This window comes from Thermobia domestica, chromosome 10 (assembly GCF_964235325.1).
Source record: "Thermobia domestica chromosome 10, izTheDome1.hap1.1, whole genome shotgun sequence".
In the NCBI taxonomy this organism is placed as follows: Eukaryota; Metazoa; Arthropoda; class Insecta; order Zygentoma; family Lepismatidae; genus Thermobia; species Thermobia domestica.
This window is the reverse complement of record NC_137463.1, coordinates 65,648,022-65,668,154: the sequence shown is the minus strand read 5'-3', so window position 1 is coordinate 65,668,154 and position 20,133 is coordinate 65,648,022. Positions and strand designations below refer to the sequence as shown.

Here is a 20,133-nt window from a genome sequence, read left to right as displayed (position 1 = left end):
GCTCGTCGTTCTATCTTACGCACTAACATATTTAATATCGTGTAAAGAAAAAATGTGTTTCTTCCTCATTCTTATATCTTCTGTGAAACAATTCAGATAGTCTAACGTCCTTCAATCAGTACTTAACTCTTTTGTTTTATCTTCGGAGTTATCTACGATATCTGTTCTTTCGTAAAGAATGTTTCTATTGTTTCTCATTTCATCGTCATAATTTACTATATATTGGCTGTTCCTATTTGAAGTTGATCTGCTTGTTCGTTATTGCTTCTTCTCAATGAAACTCTTTTATTTTGCAAACAAGGCATAAGTGTGAAGAATGAAACCAAATTATCAAGTTTTTATCTCCTGGTTTGGTGCTGAGGACAACTTGATGGGCTAAGGTCTCTTAAGGTGGTATTTTTGAAAAAGTATTCTTCAGAATTAAATTTGTCAATATGGGTTTGTAATTTTCAAATTTCAGTAAAAGTTGGCATCGATTCAAATTTTCACAATTAAACGTTTCTTCTAAAATATTGTGAAACGATATAAGTTTTATTTTAATTCGAGAAGCGTAACATGAAATTCTCATTTTGATTGCTGAAAACAAGTACAATATATTACGTTCTTGAGAGAATATTGTTGCAAGTTGTTCTCACTAACAAGGTTAAGCATTCATATTTCGATTATATGTTCCTAATAGAATTTAGTGAAGTCTCACATCTTAATATTTTTATGACCGAACCTTGTGTAAAATATACGTGAACTCGATTCCAATTTTCACATAGTTTCTTTGCCGATATATTACTACACATTGAAAAGTACTGATGGTGATAAACATAATATCTAAAGAGACGCGTAGATAATTTAGTTTAGTAGCATATTAAATTGTGTGAGGACGATTATTCAATACTTATCTTTCACTAAATAGTTAAAAATCTCCTCATTCATATGAAGTGCCTTGGAAGATTATAATTGTTTTTATTGTTAAGTTCTCACCTATAAAATTTTATCTTTACTTATACGTAGTAATTACACCTTTTTGTGCAATTTTAATTTCTTTGCATCCGGAAAATATTCTATATTTTAATTTGTACTTGAAAGTGACTTACATTTTTATAAGATTATAATCATGTTTACAAGTTAATGTCACTATGGGATTTTGCTCTCACTTCGTAAATCCTAAGAGAGAGGTTTTTGGAGTTGGATTTGTTTTTACGCTCATTTTTGGTTCAAGCCTTATATTTTTGTTAAGTTTAAATTTGTTGGGAGACACGTCAAAACAAACGTGATTGGGTAATAGTGTGAAGCGAAAAAATCAAATTTTCGAGTAGCATATTTTAATAGGGCTCAAAAGTTGCGTATTAAAATGCTAATCAATAGCAAAATAAGGAAAAACACCACTATGTGCATCTTCATTTCGTGCAAATGGCCTAACGTTTGAAAAAATCATAGAAAATATCAAAATTTACCTTTACGCGAAAGAATAAGATTTTTGAGTATCGAATGCTAATAGTGTCCAAAGTTGCCACAATAACTAATTGTGTGCTACGTAATGGAACAATAACGGAAACATTTACACTTTTTACCTTTTGGTCGCATAAACGGTTAAAAAGTTTTAAAAAGTGACAAAAACATGAACATTTACCTTCACGCAAAGAATACACAAATTACTTTTTCATTTCTATAGCGTCTAACTACTTTATTTTAGTTGTGTGAGGGCCTGTTTGTTAATAATTCTTTGATATGTGTGATTTTATACATTTTATTTTCATAATGAATTTGCAGCTTTTCGCTGATTTGTCAACGTCTTTTTTTATGAAATAGCACCGAACTCATCACTAGGAGGTGGCTTTAATTCAAGTTAAACTCACATCCTTCTCAACACCCCTACCAATTAGAGTGTGCTAAATTATTTTGATTTTATCAAGGATGTTGTCTTAAACTTAAGAGTTTTATTCAAATTTTAGTATTGTGAGTCTGAAGAGCAAATGTGCTCTAATGTTGATATGTCTGTTTTCTTGCCCGTACACTTTTCCTGCAGACTCAGTGGCAAGTTTAACAAATCTTTCAATTTCGTTGTACGGCATGGAATATTTAAGACATCAAAGTCATGAGTGGATTTGTCATGCATAAGAGATAAATAGTTTATGTTGTCAAGCTTTCGAGAACTGGAAGGAGGAGAGCTTACATTTTCTCCAATCTATCAGCTCACTGTACTGCGTGGCATCAAAATTTATTGAAGTTACTACAAAAGTCTTAACAGATTTCAACACCGGATCTTGATTTCTTACCTCTGGCACTTTCCCGTAACCCAACTCTCGTACCTGTTCTCTCTTATACACTGTCATATCAAACAATATGTTCTTTGGATGACAAAAGAAAGCGTTTCTCTAAATCACAAGGTCGACAATTCTTTTAAAGTTGTTTGCAGAATGTCTAATTATTTGAACTACTTTCAAAGTATGTTGAGGTTCATATTTCACTGACTGATATCTCTTTATGTCGAAACGAAAGGAACCTATATCTTTATAATGTAGTTTACAAGCATTTATAACGACCACTAAATGAGTATTACTATGAAAAACGCCAGTTTGTAAGGAACTTAATGCTGTTTTCGCATATTTTATACGTCGTTATAGCCCACAGTCCGTGTAATGTATATAATCTAGGTTATTGTTTTATCAAAATCCATCTAAACACTTCATTTCGATATTACCCTTTTTATTGTAGTACGTAATAAGTTAACCATTTACACACTTTTAAATATTGTACATGTAGTTTTCGCAAGATGGATTCTCTATATATGTTTTCTGTTGCTATGACATCTTACAAAACATGTCATATTACTATCACAACAGAACATCCATCGTATTAAAAGAAAATAAATTACATCTATTTCTCTTTATATTTTCTTCTTCTTCCTTTTGAACAGCTTGTGTATATTTCCAAAGCACGGTTTGCCTGTAAATAAAAATCATTATATAAAAATTACACATTACCGTTGCTAATTCTGAGTTAGTTTGCAGGATTAGCTTGTAAAACGTACAACCGTAACAACCAATTTACACATGCCAGTCACCGGAAGTACCTGAGAAATGAAGGATCTATTATAGTCACAACTGGATGACATTCCCCTGTCTGAATTCCTCTGTTAGAGCTTTTATAGCAAATTCAGTAGACTTTGATGCCACGAACTACAGTGAAGTGATAGACTGGAGAAAATGACAACTATCACACCCTCCTGTGCTCGAAAGCATGACATGCATCTTGTCACTTATGCATGACAAATCTACATATGAGTTTGATGTCTTAAATGTTCCATGCCATACTCAGGAACTTGAAAAATTTGTCAAACTTTTCAAATAGTCTGTAAGAAAAGAGTACGGGCAACAAAAACAGAGATGGCTATATTAGGGCACATTAGCACTCAAAACTCACATTGCAAAAATTTGATTAAAAACTCTGAATTTTTGACAATATTCTTGACTAACCCATTAGTGCATATGACCCGAAAAATCGGATCTTGTGTTAATTACGTTTTAATTCATTATAACCTCACATTAGGAAATTTTGCAAACATAAATCATTGTTGCCCAATCCTTTAACAGTCGTGGCAGGGTGTTATTGTTATCGAAAAACTTGCACTTTGGTTTTACAAGGCAAATCTTCAAAGACGGTCATTGCTATTGAAATATCAATAGTGTTTCAAGTCTATGACTGTTAAAGAAATGGGAATTCACAATAATTGAATCAATAATCATCAATCAATTATCAATCATTATAATTATTAATTTCATACTTCAATTAGTTCTCAACAATTAAAACCGTTATCCAATATAACCAAATGTTAATGTTGTACGAAGAATAAATTATTATAAAAACATTTTTGAAATGTAGGCCTATTTTTTGGCACTTTCAGCCTTTTCCATTTCCCCTACACAATTGCAGTCACTTCCTTGTGATGAGTCCCATTGCACTCATCTCAGGAAAAACGAAAACATTGATAAATGGGCGAAGAGCTCCAAAATAATTATGAAAATAAAATGTATGGAATTAGGTTAACAAATTATTAACAAAAATGCCTTCATACAGGTAAAATAAAGTACTTAGACGCTAAAGAAATTTAAAAAAGTAATCTGTATACACGTTGTATAAATGTAAATTGTGGTGATTTTTGTATTTATTTTAAATTTGGGCCGTTAGTGCGAACTGATGATCGAAAATGTTATTATTTCCGTTATTTTGCTATTGATAAGCACCCAAATACGCAACTTTATAGCCCTATTAGAATTCGTTACTCACAAATTTTATTTTCTCGGATAAAGGTACATTTTGGTGTTTTCTTTCATTATTTCAAATTTTTAGGCCATTTGCGCGAACTGCCAGTCCGAAGTTTAATTTTCTTCGTTATTTTTTAGCTTTGATTAGATGCAAATACGCATGTTTTGAGCTATATTGGAATAGGATACTCAAAAATCTGCTTTTATCGCGTAAAAGTAAATTTTGTTTTTCGTTTTCTTTCTTTTTTTTTTTTTTTTTTTTGAAATTTTAGGCCTTTTGCGCGAAATGAAAATCCAAAGTTTTTTGTTTTTATTTTCCCTATTGATTAGCAAGTGAATATGCAATTTTTAGCCCTATTAGAATTTGATACTCTAAAATTTTTCGTTAAACCCTATTGGGTGAAGTACGAAGGAAACTTTAAATGTATGATTAATATATTGAAATTTGAACATGACTTATTACCTTCGTATATCACGTAATGTATATCAGAATATCATATATTTTTTCGTGTTAAAATTTGTGTTCCATATATGATATTTTGTGTCTACACACCTATAAAGCTGGTCCGTGTTGAGTGTTGCTACAAGTGTTAGCAATTTATCCTACGTGAGATAATAAAAACCAAAATTAAATTACTATATAATAAAATGTGATAGCAAAAAAAGTATTTAGTTTGTAAAATTCTCTAAATAGATCTGATATGTGAATTGGGCCAATAAATCTGATTTATTTCATGTAGTACACTCATTGCAAAGCGATTGGAAGTTTCATCTCAAGCATGCAAAATATGACTGAGGAAACATGTGATCTGAGACACTGCGTACCAAATAGTATCGGTGCCTAAACTACTCACTGCCTAGTAGGCGATTCAAAATAAAGAATTAGTGACACTCTACCGACATATCGCCCATGTTTTTCTAGTCTATATCAGTATGTAGTAAATAAAGGGAATGATTGAAGAAAGTATTCGATACACCCGTTATCGTGTATCAATAAGGTAAATGAAGTGATTTTAATACCACGAAAGTTATAAGGTTTCCAGATATTCACATAATCCAGAAATATAGCTAAACAACAATCTTTAACTCTCTACCACAACATGTATATGTGGGGATGTTTTAAAACTATTTTGCTATATATTGTTACAACATGCTTTCCTGTTTTTTTTTTTTTTTTTTTTTAAGATATTAATATACTGATGACATGGAACTAATTTTGTAATGAGTGATACCATTCAGCTTAAATAATTTGGTTTAATTATATCACAGGGTAAAACAAGAAGAGATGTAATATTTGCAATTACAAACGTTAAATAAAGTTACTAGAGATAATGTTTCAAGATATGGCTTGTTGAAGCGTACTAACTTATGAAAATAATGTAATACAGAAGTAAATATTGCGATAACCGACAAAAAGAGTATAATGTGAAAGCAATTGGTGCACATACATGTAACTCAGGCTGCTTATGAATCAACGTTCTCGATATTTGAAAACACGAGTAGTTCGGCGTCAATATGTGGGGGACACACATAGAAGTGTATTTTACTCGTTTCCTGTGGTTCCAATGTGTGTTTTCTTGACAATTTAAATAGATTCGAGGACGTTAAAACACTCATTCACATAACTGGAGATGTTGGAGAAACACAAAGGCGAAACTGAACATTTCCCCTCACTCACTTTATAACCTGACCTGGTATAATTTAACATATGAGTACGTTTTATACAAATGAAGCACTTACAAGTTTCCTCCATTATTCGTTTCCACGGAACAAACTGGTGCACTGCACATGGAATATGATGTTTCACTTTCTACAATTCATAACACCTATGACGAAATATCAGTGGTCATCTAAGCTGAGAAGATATTGAGTTCCCTTAAATCTGGTGAGATGCATATCGTTTATTTACATTATAACGATAAACATCTGGAGCTACAAGTTCTCACGATGCGTACTGTTGTCGAAGATACAAGCGAACTTGAAGCAAAATGAAAATTGCATGCTACTATACTAAAACAGTTCTTGCACCTACAACAACTGGAGAGGTTTCGAAATGAAGATCATCATCATGTATTCAAACCAAACGCCTCTTTAGACAAATGTTGCGCTCCTAGTAAAGTGATCTCTGTCGGAAAATATTTCTCTTACGCTGCTTGGCGTGTCATAGTATTCAGAATTGTACTTATATATATATTCTGTAGGTTCCTCTTCACCTTCCTTGCAATACCGAAATTATTGTTATGACTGTATTATGATGGAACTCGTTGTTATAGTACATGTTATAATCTTGCTAATTTAAATATTTAAATAGTGTATAATACTTGATAGTAGAAACTGATTTTGTAATAATAATAACAAGAGTCTCCATATATAGGGAAGAAATATTTATTTTACCTTTTGCTTTTGCCTCATAAATATTCTCTACAAATTAAAAATTAAGTATTAAATATTGTATGTTTCTCAATTTCTGTCGCATGAACTGTAGCAAAAAGTTGCCTTTTAAATTTGATCGAGAATACCCTTTTTACTATTTATGAGTTAGGATTATTAATTACTTTGATTGTTGATTATTATAATTTACTATTATAAATTAATTGAAAAATGATTCTTACTTCGTTCTGATTCTCATTCTCAGGTTTCCCACATGAAACAACACTTACTTATCTTATTCTTACATCTCACTTAGTTTCGTATAACAGCAATAATTCATTTTCTAATATGCTGAGTCGTTATCGCAACATTTAGAAAAGCTTTCTTTAAGAAATGGGTAAAAATGACTCCAAATTCCTAACATTTATCACCATTTTCTGTACTTTTTCCTAACGAACGTTACATTCGATGTGTGAAGAATTAAATTTACATTTAAACTTAACTTATTATTTTGATTAGGTTTAAAACATGTAATAATAGAAAGTAATATATTGTTGCAACAGTTACAAAATATCTTGCCTGATTTTGTTCTCAATACGTAATATTCCTAATTTAGAAAGAGTACATTTTGCAAATTATTTACCTACAGTTTGGAACAACTAAAACTGAGTTCACGTATTTTAATATAATTAATCACATAACCCCTTTCAAAGTCGAACTCATGAAGTTATAGGTATTAGAGAAGTCGTAAAAAGCATGTACTAAAATTCGTTTTCTTGAACATTCAACTCTCAATCTAACGTTCAGTTGTTACAGAATAGACAAGAATTTTAAAGATCTGCTCACACAAGGTACTTCCTCATACATCAGCTCGAAAACATTTGATTTTGGAATTCTGGTGGTGGCATATGCCAAAATATATTTATCAATCATATTCTTACATTATATGAATCTTCACAAGACCCTGGAATAATTTATGCTTTCCCAAAAATATATATTTTGAATTGAAGACTGTTCGTGTATCTATGATTTATTCTAACTCCAAATTGGAGCATATGGAGTAAACAAGGATAAAGCCCGTCAGAAAGAATATCGTGGCCTACATCTCGTATACAGAAACTCGTGAGCTAAAAAGTCTCAAATCAAACGCCAGGCGTGGCCAGAAGTTCTTCCTCAAAAAATCTCACAAGATGTAAATTCCACTGACTGGAACCTGGTGCGAAATCTCATTCAGAACGATAATTCATCGCTCAACACTTCGTGGGACGAAATGTCGCTACCTGAAATTCTTCAGTGTATAATATAAAGAATATATTTGTGTAAATTAAACGTAGGCTTATATTATAATAGAATACACAATGAATTAACTCAGTTTACTGACATTTGTCAATAAAGCGAATATTCACTAGTGTATAGCACAACAATTGAAAAAAAAGTTTCGTATAGTGTGTCACTGCTGAGAGGTAAAGATTAGTGAAACCTGAATATACATAGAAAGTAAACGTACAGTATGATACAGGTATCAACAAAAAGAAATATTTGTTTAAAAGAACAATATTTCATTTTTACATAACGCTAATAACTTACATTGAAAGCACTGAGACTCATACTGCCTTTGGACAGTAAAAAAGTGAAATGGTTCTTAAAACTGTGAAATACACGATGCTCTGCAATATGCTACCATAATGCTAAAAACATGGAGATGAGATGCTCCGTAACAATTAATCCATAACAATTTCTGATTTGTTCTTGCATCAGGACGTGCTGCAAGGTGTTCCCATAACATTTCAACATGCTCAATGGAATGGAATTCTAGGAAACGTTTATGATTATAATAAATAAAAAGGTAACAGAAAAGAGAAAATTTTACTTATACTGTATGAGTTAGTGGAAAGTTACAGAAATAAATTTAGGGTTTTTCCTTCACCTTAACAAGTATTGTTGTCACAGAATTTAGTGAATAAAGCTTCCACTAGTTCTAACAGTATGTTTGATATATGGACAAAACTAATATAATTATCTAAATTTGTCCTTGGTTTCGGGAAGACCCAGAAATTTGACTCTATCCAGTAATGAGTTGTACGAAGGCATTAGCAGAGGACTTCAAATATTACATCTTACATTTAATTTGGGATACAGATAATGTATATACGAAAGTGAGTTAGTAGTATGATTTGTTTAAGGAAAGAAGAAAATTGAGTCATCGAGTTCTATGTACCAAGGTTTACGCTTTTTACGTATAATAGTCGTCTCTTTTATAAAAGTCAATTCTTAAGTAAACAAGTAAAAAAAAATGTCTGCTTAAGAATACAAATCTAATCTTTTGAAAACCAAAGTTATGAAAAAAAAAAACATTACAGTCTCTTCCATCGAAACAGGGACCGTATAATATCAGGTGAGCGTTCTATCACTAAAATAAATTTTTAGATAAGTTTAAGTTTTCATTATTAATAACGTCAAATGGAAGTTATTCCCAAAGCAAAAGAAAAACTCCAGCGACTCTTAACAGTATCTAGTATAATACAGAAAATAAATAATTCAAATACTATTTTATCTCTATGAAGATCAAAATGTGAGATGAACCTCATAGAACGAAGAATTGCTTTGAACGAAGAATTGATTTGCTATGTTTTGCATTAAGAATGAGGATTACATTACACGAAAAAATGGTGTAAGAAAAGGAATAATAAATAAAGATATAAGATAATAATGACTAATCATCATTTTTAAAATAAACTAACTAGCTACCCCTATGCCTTATGGAACACAGAGATTCAGTGCCGCATTCCGAGAGCTGTAAATTGACTTTTACTCTTGTCCAACTGGATCCAGTTTTGACATTGGATCCTATTTCGGCGAGATCCATCTTAATATTTGCATCCCAAATGTGTCTAGGACTTCCTAATGGGCGTTTCCCATTTAGTATTCCAGTTAAAACTTCGACAGCGTTCCTATTTTCTCCCATTTTGACTACATATCCTGCCATCTGAGTTTCGTAGATTAGATGGCCCTAACAATGTTTGGTAAACCGTATAAATTATGTAGGTATTCGTTATGAAGTTTCTGAAATTCATCATTCCCGTTTCTCTGGGTTCGAATATTCATCTCAGGATCTTAATCTCAATTACGTTCAACCAATGTTCTACCTTCAGAGTAAGCGCCTGTGTTTCGTAATCATACAGAACAACACTTTAAAATGTTATAAATATAAATGTAATGTAAAAGTTTCAGGTTTACACATATTAGAGAGGAGATTGATCTTAGTTATCAGTGTGGCTAACTAGTGTTTATAGTTGTTTACCACGAACTAACGGTACCTCCTTGAAAACAAATACTATGTTTAGAAATGAAATACAATGTACAGAAATAATATTTTTATACCAAGAGATTAATTATAAGTTGGTATATAACTATACTAATAATATTCGTCATTGTAGAACAATGGCTTGTTCCCAGTGAGAGTTCATGTAGTTCGGAACTATGTAAAACTGTAGGTCAATATTATTAGATCCCCAAACCTAAAGAGAACACAGAACTCCAAGTCAATCAACCAACTAACTACACTAAAAATATGAATTAGGTTTGCGCTTTGAAGCGCATTGTCTTGCTTTTGGTTTTCGTAAAATAGTGCGAACATGACTTGAAGATCCACTTTGTATGAAATAATGAATGAATAATGGAAGAGGATAAATATTAAATGAATAAAGCACATGTAACACTTTTAGTTTCGAATTTATAGACTTTCAATTTACCTCTGTTTAACAGAATAAATAATGCCAAATATATCATCTTTCTAAATATATCAAATATTCATTATCGTAATTGTTACATCGACAATGGACATTTATAATACAAATATGACATATTAGCAAATTTCTTGAGAAATAATGCCGATGCTTCTAACGAACAAACAAAATTTAGCTTGAAGGGTCACTTAATTCAGGACTATGTTCAATATATGATGCGTCGTACTACTGGATATAAACTCCTTCGTGGCTAAACAGATAGCGTACGCACCTTTGGCGTAGAAGACCTGTTTTATTATTGGCGGAAGCTCATAAGTTCCGATTCCAAGTCAATCAGTATGTTCCGTCTCATATAGCTGCGCTGCTGAGGGGGACGTTAAACTCATAGTCAACTCTACTGAACATACAACTGGATGCGTCGCTGAATACATAGATTTTTAAATGTAAACGTATTTTACTGTTGCCAGTACATATATTGGCAAGCTATTTTATGAATTGTATGTAGCTAATTACGTTTTATAAATTATGACATCACAAATATAAAAAATATGCAAAATTGATCAATATTTGAGTTTTAGTCAAGTGAACTAGTTTTGACTAGGAAAAAAAACATGTTTCATGATCGTTGGGAAGCTCAAATTCTTTCATTCTAAATTAAAGTGAAAGTTATATTTTCATATACGATTGAAGTATTTGTGGCAGAAGTGCCGTTTCAGATTTTGTTTGATGAGGAATGAAGGTTTCTATGACAACAAATAGTTTTACTTTTTTCCTTACTATATAATGGATAAAATTATACATATATATATTTTGACGTCTGATGGGATAGTTATTCTTCTGCCCTTCCCTAAGATTGAATATAACTAGATTCATGATAACTAAGGCAGACATAATGAAATTAATAGTGAATATCTGTCAATGGACATTCTCAATCCATTATGTCGGATATATGCAAAGAAAATACAATTTATTATTATTATAAAAATATACATAAACCTTAAAACGCATTTTAACTCAACTGCTATGTTGGGGCTTTAAACTTCAATACCTAAGCCACTACCTAAGGTACTAAGACGATTTTGGTAACAACGTATTACTAAAAGATGCAGATTTCCGCACAATGTGCACTTTAAGTATCTGAGATTTACCACGGTGTGAGGGAGGGTAATATTCTTGGTATTTTTTGGGGGGTGTTTCCCCTTGGGCGTACACTAACACAAAATTGGTAATATCTCTACAACCACCACATGGTAATATAATCTATTTTGACTTCTTGCAAGTATGGGGGAGTATGGAGGGGTAAAGCTGGAATATTTTTCCGGTTTTAGGTTTTTTGACATAAATTATGTTTGTTATTAAGACAAACATTAACAGTTCAACTCTTAATTAAACTAAAAAAAAGATTTGGTACCAATTTATTCCTGAGGGATGAAGCTTTCCACCCGTATGCATTTGTATGGGCATACAACGGCCGAGATGGGAAAGATGATATTTTTTTTATCAGGTTTTGGAGGTACCTTTCCTCTCCCTTTGTTTTACAGCAACAGTGGCTACAATTTTTTAAATATTATTGTCACAAGTCACAAGCCTACACATTAGCATCACTTTCTCAGCATAGGTTGACTGGAAGGGCTACCAGGGCCGCACAAAGACATTTTTTCCATGTTTTTAATGGTTTCGAGTGTCTTTTTCTTCCTCTTCCATGAATATGGTGGTAGTTTCACAATTGTTATTGCGTTGGAATTTTATGTCCGTGAGCATCAGGACGGTATATGAGTCACAACCCTGTGATAATTAGGGAGCACCAGAGCCCGAGAGTCCGCGAGAGTCCGCGAATTTGTTAAAATCCTTCGAGGGCGTTTAAAGGTTAAAGTACAAATTGATTGTTTTATAATGTGGTGCATATGGTACATGCTTGAACAATATAATTACGCTTTTTAAAATGTTTGAAGGAGACTGAACAAATTGAAGTTTTTCTCATATTTCATTTCTGAATTTTTCTGCAATATCTGTTAGTAATCTTAAATATTAAGTTGTTTACCACTTTTGAAAGGCCTCTAAATCTATTGTTGTACGTAAATTAACCTGACAACTAGTTATCACTTTTAGGGCATTTGTGTTTCTCATAATTACTCTTCCCAACTCTTTCCTTAAGTTCATGCAAAAGTAAAAAGTATTACTTTTAGTATACCATGTCAGCACATTATACAACGTTACAACTAATTAACTTCAAGAACAAGATACTTGTTCCTACGCTGGTCTTCGTATCACTTGATACAGTAAAATAATCAATTATGTAATGGTGATGATGAATTCGAATTGGTCAATCAAATAGATGGACAATGTGTATGTTCCACACCATTAAATTGATTAATACAATTGATCAAATTTTTAATAGGGCGCGAATGAAAATTCGGATTACGTTATTGTTTAGAGGTTTATATACAAGACATTCTTGTAAGTGGTTGTATCTCACTACCGTCAAAATAGAGAAGTAAGATGGCTGCTGCGAGATACCTACTTGGAGTTATTTTCCTTCTGTTTGCGGAGGTTTGTTTCAACAATATATTTCTTTATAAATTCAATAAGGGCTTTGATAAATATGTCGTAACATATTTCGGCTTGTTTGTATTGGTTACTTCGTTATATTTATCCCATGATTATTGATGTTCTACTAATACTTTGATGACTTTCTTAAATAAAGACGAAAATTTAGTTTTCTCTATATCATTTCCTTGTCTTTTGCAGTCTGAAAGGAGATGCTACTATTATAACATAAATTCAAAATCTGGAACATATTCGAATTGTACTAACTTTATTATAAAATTTAATGACAGTACAAAAATATGATTTATGTGATGTGAAAAATTAGCATTCGGATATCTGAAAGTGAAATTTATCCTGTTTGGGGATCGTATCACTGAAAGGGACTAAACAGTTTAAATGATTTATACACCATTGTTAATACATACTTCGGGGAAGGTTCCATAGTGGCACTTTAATTGTGTGGTGTATCTAAGGAATTAACAGATGCTCATAATATATGTAAGTAATATAATTATTCATAGGTTTTGTCACTACATTTTGATTGAAATCTGTATCCTAACATAGAAGCTGGCTCAAAAATTTCACAAAATTCCTTATTCTTTTCTGTGCGAGGAATGGACATTCAACAACTTATATTAAATTAATAGATTTTATTAATTTCAATGACGGTTTGCGAAGCTTCAGAACATGTGTTTCATTATTTTTATTCGTTGTTACTTCTTTCTGTCCATGTAAGCTACGAACTTGTGCTTAAAAAGGGGAGGATATGGTGGAAATACTGACTTTTATTTCTTTAAATAATAGTTCCTATAATTTGCAGAGTTTTAATGAAGACTTTTATTTATACACTATACATTGTTTTAAGAGGGCAGTAACCTATCGGAGAGGCTCACAGAAATTAATTAGTAACAATTAAGGGAAATTTTGCCCGGTACAGCTGGAACATAACAATTGAAATTCAAATTTGTTTTCGATACTAAGTTATTTCAGCATTTCGTAATATTGATACATATTTTGCAAATATATATATATAATTCCTTCAGTCCTTTCGGAAACAAGAATTGTAAATTGGTATAAATACAGAGTGGATGTGTTTCATATTGAAAAGACATTTGTAGACGTAAGTAACATCTTATTGATTTTGTTAAATATAATATCATACTAAATACTATTTAATTCCGAGTTAAAACTATAACCATCTTCTCTTTACTCTTGTCAAGACTATATCCTAAGGAAATGACATAGGTAATAACGTACCATAACTTCAATGTATTTCAATATGTTTCGAAACTGAACCTGTGGCACCAGTAGTAGAAAAAATATTGTCTCCGATGATATCAGCTCCTTTTAATGTTACTTATATCACTTAGACAGATGCCGTTAATATGGTTCAAATTTAGAACATTAAATTTGCTGTAACAATTCTACATGAATTGACCCCGTCTTACCGTTTATGTTTCTGAGACTGAACCCTGAAGTGGGAACGTTGAGTCTGTCAGACTCAATAGTTCGAAATGTAAAAACTGTTTAACACTGTAATACTACACTATTTCGTTTCTTCGCATACGTGTCAGCTTCTACTAGGATAATACTTGTCGCTAGTCAGTTCTGTATTGAAATATGTGAGCATTCTGTACGAAAGATTATAATATTATCATAGAGGCTGTATGCACAACGTTTCTAGCAACATACAGATTCAAATGTTTCTTCTCAGTTACGTTTATAAGTTTATGTTTCTATTTGGAACATGTATTCACATTTATTTTGCGTTCTCGCAAACGTATTTTGAGTTCACATAGCTTTTATATTAGAGAAGAGTACTGCTAATCATGTGTTGAAAGAATAGTCATAAGCCAATATAATTTAGTATGCGAAGTGACACTACAATACAACACTCTTCCATCTAAGATATTTTGTTTGGAAGGCTTTTATTGTGAGCATTGATATTATGTTATTAGCTATGCAGTCATCAACTACACCGGATGAAGCGTAGGACCTCTTGTGAATAGTGAGTTTCGTCTATCGTGAAATATGGGTTGAGTGAAAATAGTAAAATATATAACACTGTAATAATCCAAGATATGAGTGACAAAGTTGGATAATTTTCGTATATTTTATATTAAATAAGCATATTTATGTTTAATAATAAATGTAAATAACAGTATCAAACCTATCCATAACAATAATATCATATAGGCTTCAAATAGTGAGATGGTTTCATAAAATTGACTTTTGTTTTTCAATTCTGTATTTCAGCTTTAAACTCAAACCAGGAGAATATGTGTTTCAGGAAGATAGTTTAAGGATTTGACGAATATTTCACTATGCTATCGGAAACAGCTATCTTTGTAATTTCCAGCCACACTCCCTTAATATTAGTTTCACTTTTGCCACAGTTATTATTCAATTATTACCTAAACCTGTGAAAAGCAACGTGCTGTTATTTTCAGTAAAATATTATTGTATTAACACTACAGTGGTAACGTTCAGGAAAGTTTCATAAATGGTAACGTTGGTTCTACGGTACCCATTCAAGTTTTTACGCACTGAAATCAATTAAAGAAGAATATTTTATTACTTCGAGCTTACATTGACGAAATTATCTTTAGTTGCATTAAACGAAAGTGTACAGTAGTTTATTTTGAATGCCAAATTCAAAATTAATATATGTCTTTTATTGTTATGAAAGTATTTAACGAACATTTTTCATTCAGCTATTATTTAGTTAGGTTTGGTTTAAACACAGTTTTCAATACGTAAAACAAAATTCCAGACATGATACAAAAAATGAAAAGTGTTAGGTAATGACGATATTACTTGAAACTGAAGGAAAATATGTCTTTTAGCTTTATTTCAATTTTTCTTTGCACTAATTTCCATCAAATTTATGAAAAACTGCAGCCACTATTATTGGCATTTTTACATGTAATGATCTGAACATTCACCACACAACATTCTTGCAGGACCCAGGCAAATCCACTTACCACAATTTTGGCAAAAGTACCCGGCTTTGCTGTCTTTACACATGTTGCAACGTCCTCGTTTCAATTCTCGCTGCATAGGAGCATGCTCTTCAAGGGTTAATCCACATAATCTTGCAGCTGATTTTCGAAGATGAGTAGGATTGCGTTTATTTTGTGCTCTCTACATCAACTGGTTCTGTATCAATTCTTTAGACAATTTTTTAGACATCGGTATACGAGCAGTCACGATGTTACTAGAACGAGAACGAATATTCACATTTCCTTTTTTCTTCCTCCATTTCGTGTCCTTGTCTCTACCTACAAAATATTTGTGCACAGTTTCTTCAAAATCAGAACTTCCATCACTGTTTCCTCCTTCATCATTAGTATAGTGATCACTAGGTAAACGAAAGTCAGGATCACAATCTTCATCATCTTCTTTGCAAGCTACATCACTTAGTTCTTGCTCTAAGATGTCCCTTATTCTTTGAACATATGCCTCATAGCTTTCGGCCATGCTTCACTTGAATATATATATAAAAAAAACTATAAGACAAGGCTTAAAAATCTTACAAATCAACACACGGAAATATGAAGTTTTCTCTTCTAAAATCGCTACTTAATATTATTTAATCGTACTAGTAAAAATAACATCACTGGTAACGTTGGGTCTGTCTGGCCCACTCTATGAAAAAGCACGCGGCACATAACAATGACCAAGCGAAAACTAAAACAGGCTACGTATAATTAAACTACAACTTAGGAGCGGAAGGTAGGGGGAGGATGTAGCAGTTCGAGTGATGCCAACTAAAGTTATTTTTGTAAAGGCTTGGGTCTCACAGACCCAACGTTACCAGCGTAGTGTTAATAGGAATAGCTTAGCAATCGTTATCTTCGGCGCTGGTTTTATTTGACGTTACCATCATAGTGTTCATTTTTTATATTATTAGTATAAAGTTACTTGATCCATCCACAAACTACCAAGAGATACAAAGAAACAATTCCTAATTGGTTGAAGAAGCTGACCACTATATTTTCTATTTAATTACCAGTTGCTTCTGGAATACAGAAGTTAGAACTACATTTATTATGCAAGGTATACTCGACTAATGTAGCTTCATACAATACAATGGAACTGATTTTCAAACTCCATTGTGACTATATGATTACTGTGTTCTTTCAGTTCAGAAAATAAGAGTTCTATCCCTGGTGAGAACTTTTGGGAGATCGGACCCTACCTATAGCCATAAAACGATATTTTATGCAGGAATCATTGTAATAAGGATGCTGAACTCCAATCCAAAAAACCGATGAAACAATTCAATGTACGTATTAAAAAATGTATTTTTTTTCTTTTCAGACATGGGTTTTACAGGGCTTAGATGAATCCCAACTTGGTTCAAGAAGGGTAAGAATAAATTCAACTTTTGTTCTATTGTTCCTTAATGGAATTGCATTCGTTTGAAGCGAAAATGACAAAAAGACGTTTCAATATTTTATATGATTTAAACTATATTCCCCGATTAAATTACATAATTAAAGTGAATTGAAGCCGTGGCTTTCATAACCACACAAGTCTAGCTGAAGAGATATGGACAAATTTAATAAGAACTGAACATTTTGTTGGAAATATAGATACTCTAAGAAAAGAAACCGATTAACAGCTGAACGAGTAGGTAAAATTACATACATATATATATATATATATATATATATATATATATATATATATATATATATATATATATATATATATATATATAACGGGAACTGCTTGCTAAATCAGACACATTCGGGAAAGAACATGTAGAGAAATGAAAAGAAGAGGTGGAAATGATTCATTGTACAGAATCTCCGGAAAAGGATGAAGAATCTACCGAATTATGCGGAAGTGAGAGTGATGATCCACACTTAGGTATCGCATACGAAGTACCAGATTTTGGCCTATACTTACCGCTTTTTGAAAGAAAATAAGATATTAACAAAACAAATATGTATAGTTGTAAATACATGTATCTTTGAAATGTAGTATTAACATATCAAAATCAGGGCTTACAACTATAACGTTATATGTAATATTAAGAATGTGTGCCAATTTATAAAAAGGGATCAGAGGCGAATTATTTGAGCAATATTATGTATAAAGAAAAGAAAGGCATATAGAGACTTCGAGACATTATTTTCTTGTAATCGGTAACTAAAATAAGAGAGTTGTTGTTACTATAGCAACGTCGTAAATAAATGTACATGTACGTAGACATCTTGTCCAGCAAATAAGTGTATGTATAAAGGTGTAGACATTTGGTTGTATAAGCAGAAAATTGATTATGTACGCTTCTCATGGTTTAGTATTAAAAACCAGCTAAGAAAGTGTTAAAACGCTTTGAATTATTTTGAAGATTACTAAAATACGAACCAGGACAGACCCCTTACAAATTGGTGCCTCACCACCGGGAGTTACATAAGTGCCGTTTTGAAGGATAGTAAAAACGGCAAGCTTATTATTACCCTATTGAGAAGTGGAAAAGTAATTCATCGAAATATGGCCATGAATACAACAAGTAATAATATAAATAGTGAACAGAGTGTGTATCCTGAATTGACTCCTAGTGAAAATTTGACAGACATTTTAAAGGACTTGGCCCAACAAATGAAGAACCAGTACGTGCAAATTCAACAGTTTGAAGAAAAATTGGACCAGAAGATAATACAGTTAGCTAATGATTTTGACGAAAAAATAGTGAAGTTGAATCAATGCAATGAAGACAGATGGGACCGTGTTCAACATCAGTTAAATCAGATGAACAAACATGTAGTGGAAAAATTTGAGAAGTATAAAGAGAAAATAGAAAAAGTAGTACAAAGGAACACAGAAATTCAAGAGTCAATGGATGTTCTAGAATCAACGATTAATGCCCATGAGAATCATATTAAATTACTGCGAGACGAAGTGAATTTCATCAAGGAAAGATGTATTTCCGGAACTCCATTTCAGGATAACGAATGCACGAATCATCCTACAGTCACAGGTTGGGTACCTGATCGTCCTCCCAGAACAACTTTAGAACTTGATGGATCTTCGAGTGGTGCAGAGAGTAGTGGAAGAGAAGGTAGAGTAAGGCAAACATCCAGGCGCAAACACATTTCCAGTAGAGGTATGAAGACGTACACAGGTAAACAGTTGTGATTCAGCGAAGTTAAGTCGCTTACAAAATTTAGTGGCGTGCCAGAAGATATACACGCTAGGGCATTTCTCGAAAAATTTCAGGATGAATGTGAGCTCACGGGTGTAGATGAGTCTCAGTTTTTAAAATTATTACCGGACATCTTGTTACCACCCTGCTTAACATGGTTTAAAGCTATTAGAGGTAGTCTTCATACATATTCAGATTTTAAGAATGCTCTTCTATCAAATTATGAAAATGATTTTATGGTAGCTATTAGAAATGCCGTTTTGCGAACGAAGCATTACAGTCCAAAATTACACCGGAGTATTACTGAATTTGTAGTATCGACATATCATGAGTTAAGATCATTAAATCCAAACCATCCGGAATCCCGAATTATAGCTTCCATTAGGATCTTATTGCCATTTAGACTACAACAGTTGTTAATGTCGGTACAGTGCATTAACTTCAACCATTTAATTATGCTCGTTCAGAGTTATGAGAGTCAGTCTGCAATTCAGAATAATAATAAAATGCAGGATAGAGGTCAGGGTAATTATGTTCGTAATCAGACAGAAGATGCTCCTGTTCGTAATGTAGATATACAACCTGAAAATGATTCTAATATTCGTAGTTTCAATAATAGAATGAGTAGTTATAGTGGTACCGGAAATCAAACGCAATATAATTATAGAAATGGAGCTAGGAATTTTAGAAATAACAACAGGAATTTCAGTAGAAGTAATAGTTACCGCCGATCTTCACAAAATCAATTTGCAGATGGCAGAAATTTCGTAAATAGGAATCAACATATGGTATCATCCTATGAAAGACAAGCACGTACACAACATTGTGCTATACAATGTTGCTTAAATGAACTCTTTGAACGTATAACCTGAACTATCAAAAAGGCGTCCGATGGATTCGTATTAAATCAACCTTTGCTTACGTCTATGGTCATTATGTTCTTTATTCGATTTATTATTATAATGTATGTTAAGTAATGTAATTATGTTTGTGATTTATGTCTTTTGCAAAGTTATCTCATAATTACTTATATGAATATTATGAATATTTAAAA

General features: G+C 32.2%; 1 protein-coding gene across 1 annotated transcript in view; it reads left to right on the top strand.

The window, feature by feature from the left end:
- Window positions 1–12,850: 12,850 nt before the first annotated feature.
- The window catches only part of LOC145661492 (uncharacterized), a 61,212-nt gene continuing 53,929 nt past the window's right edge, over window positions 12,851–20,133 (top strand). The window contains exons 1-2 of the mRNA XM_081726809.1: window positions 12,851–12,925; window positions 17,246–17,293. Coding sequence (XP_081582935.1) covers window positions 12,875–12,925; window positions 17,246–17,293 — 99 coding nt within the window. The 5' untranslated portion in view covers window positions 12,851–12,874. The remainder of the gene's footprint in view (window positions 12,926–17,245; window positions 17,294–20,133) is intronic.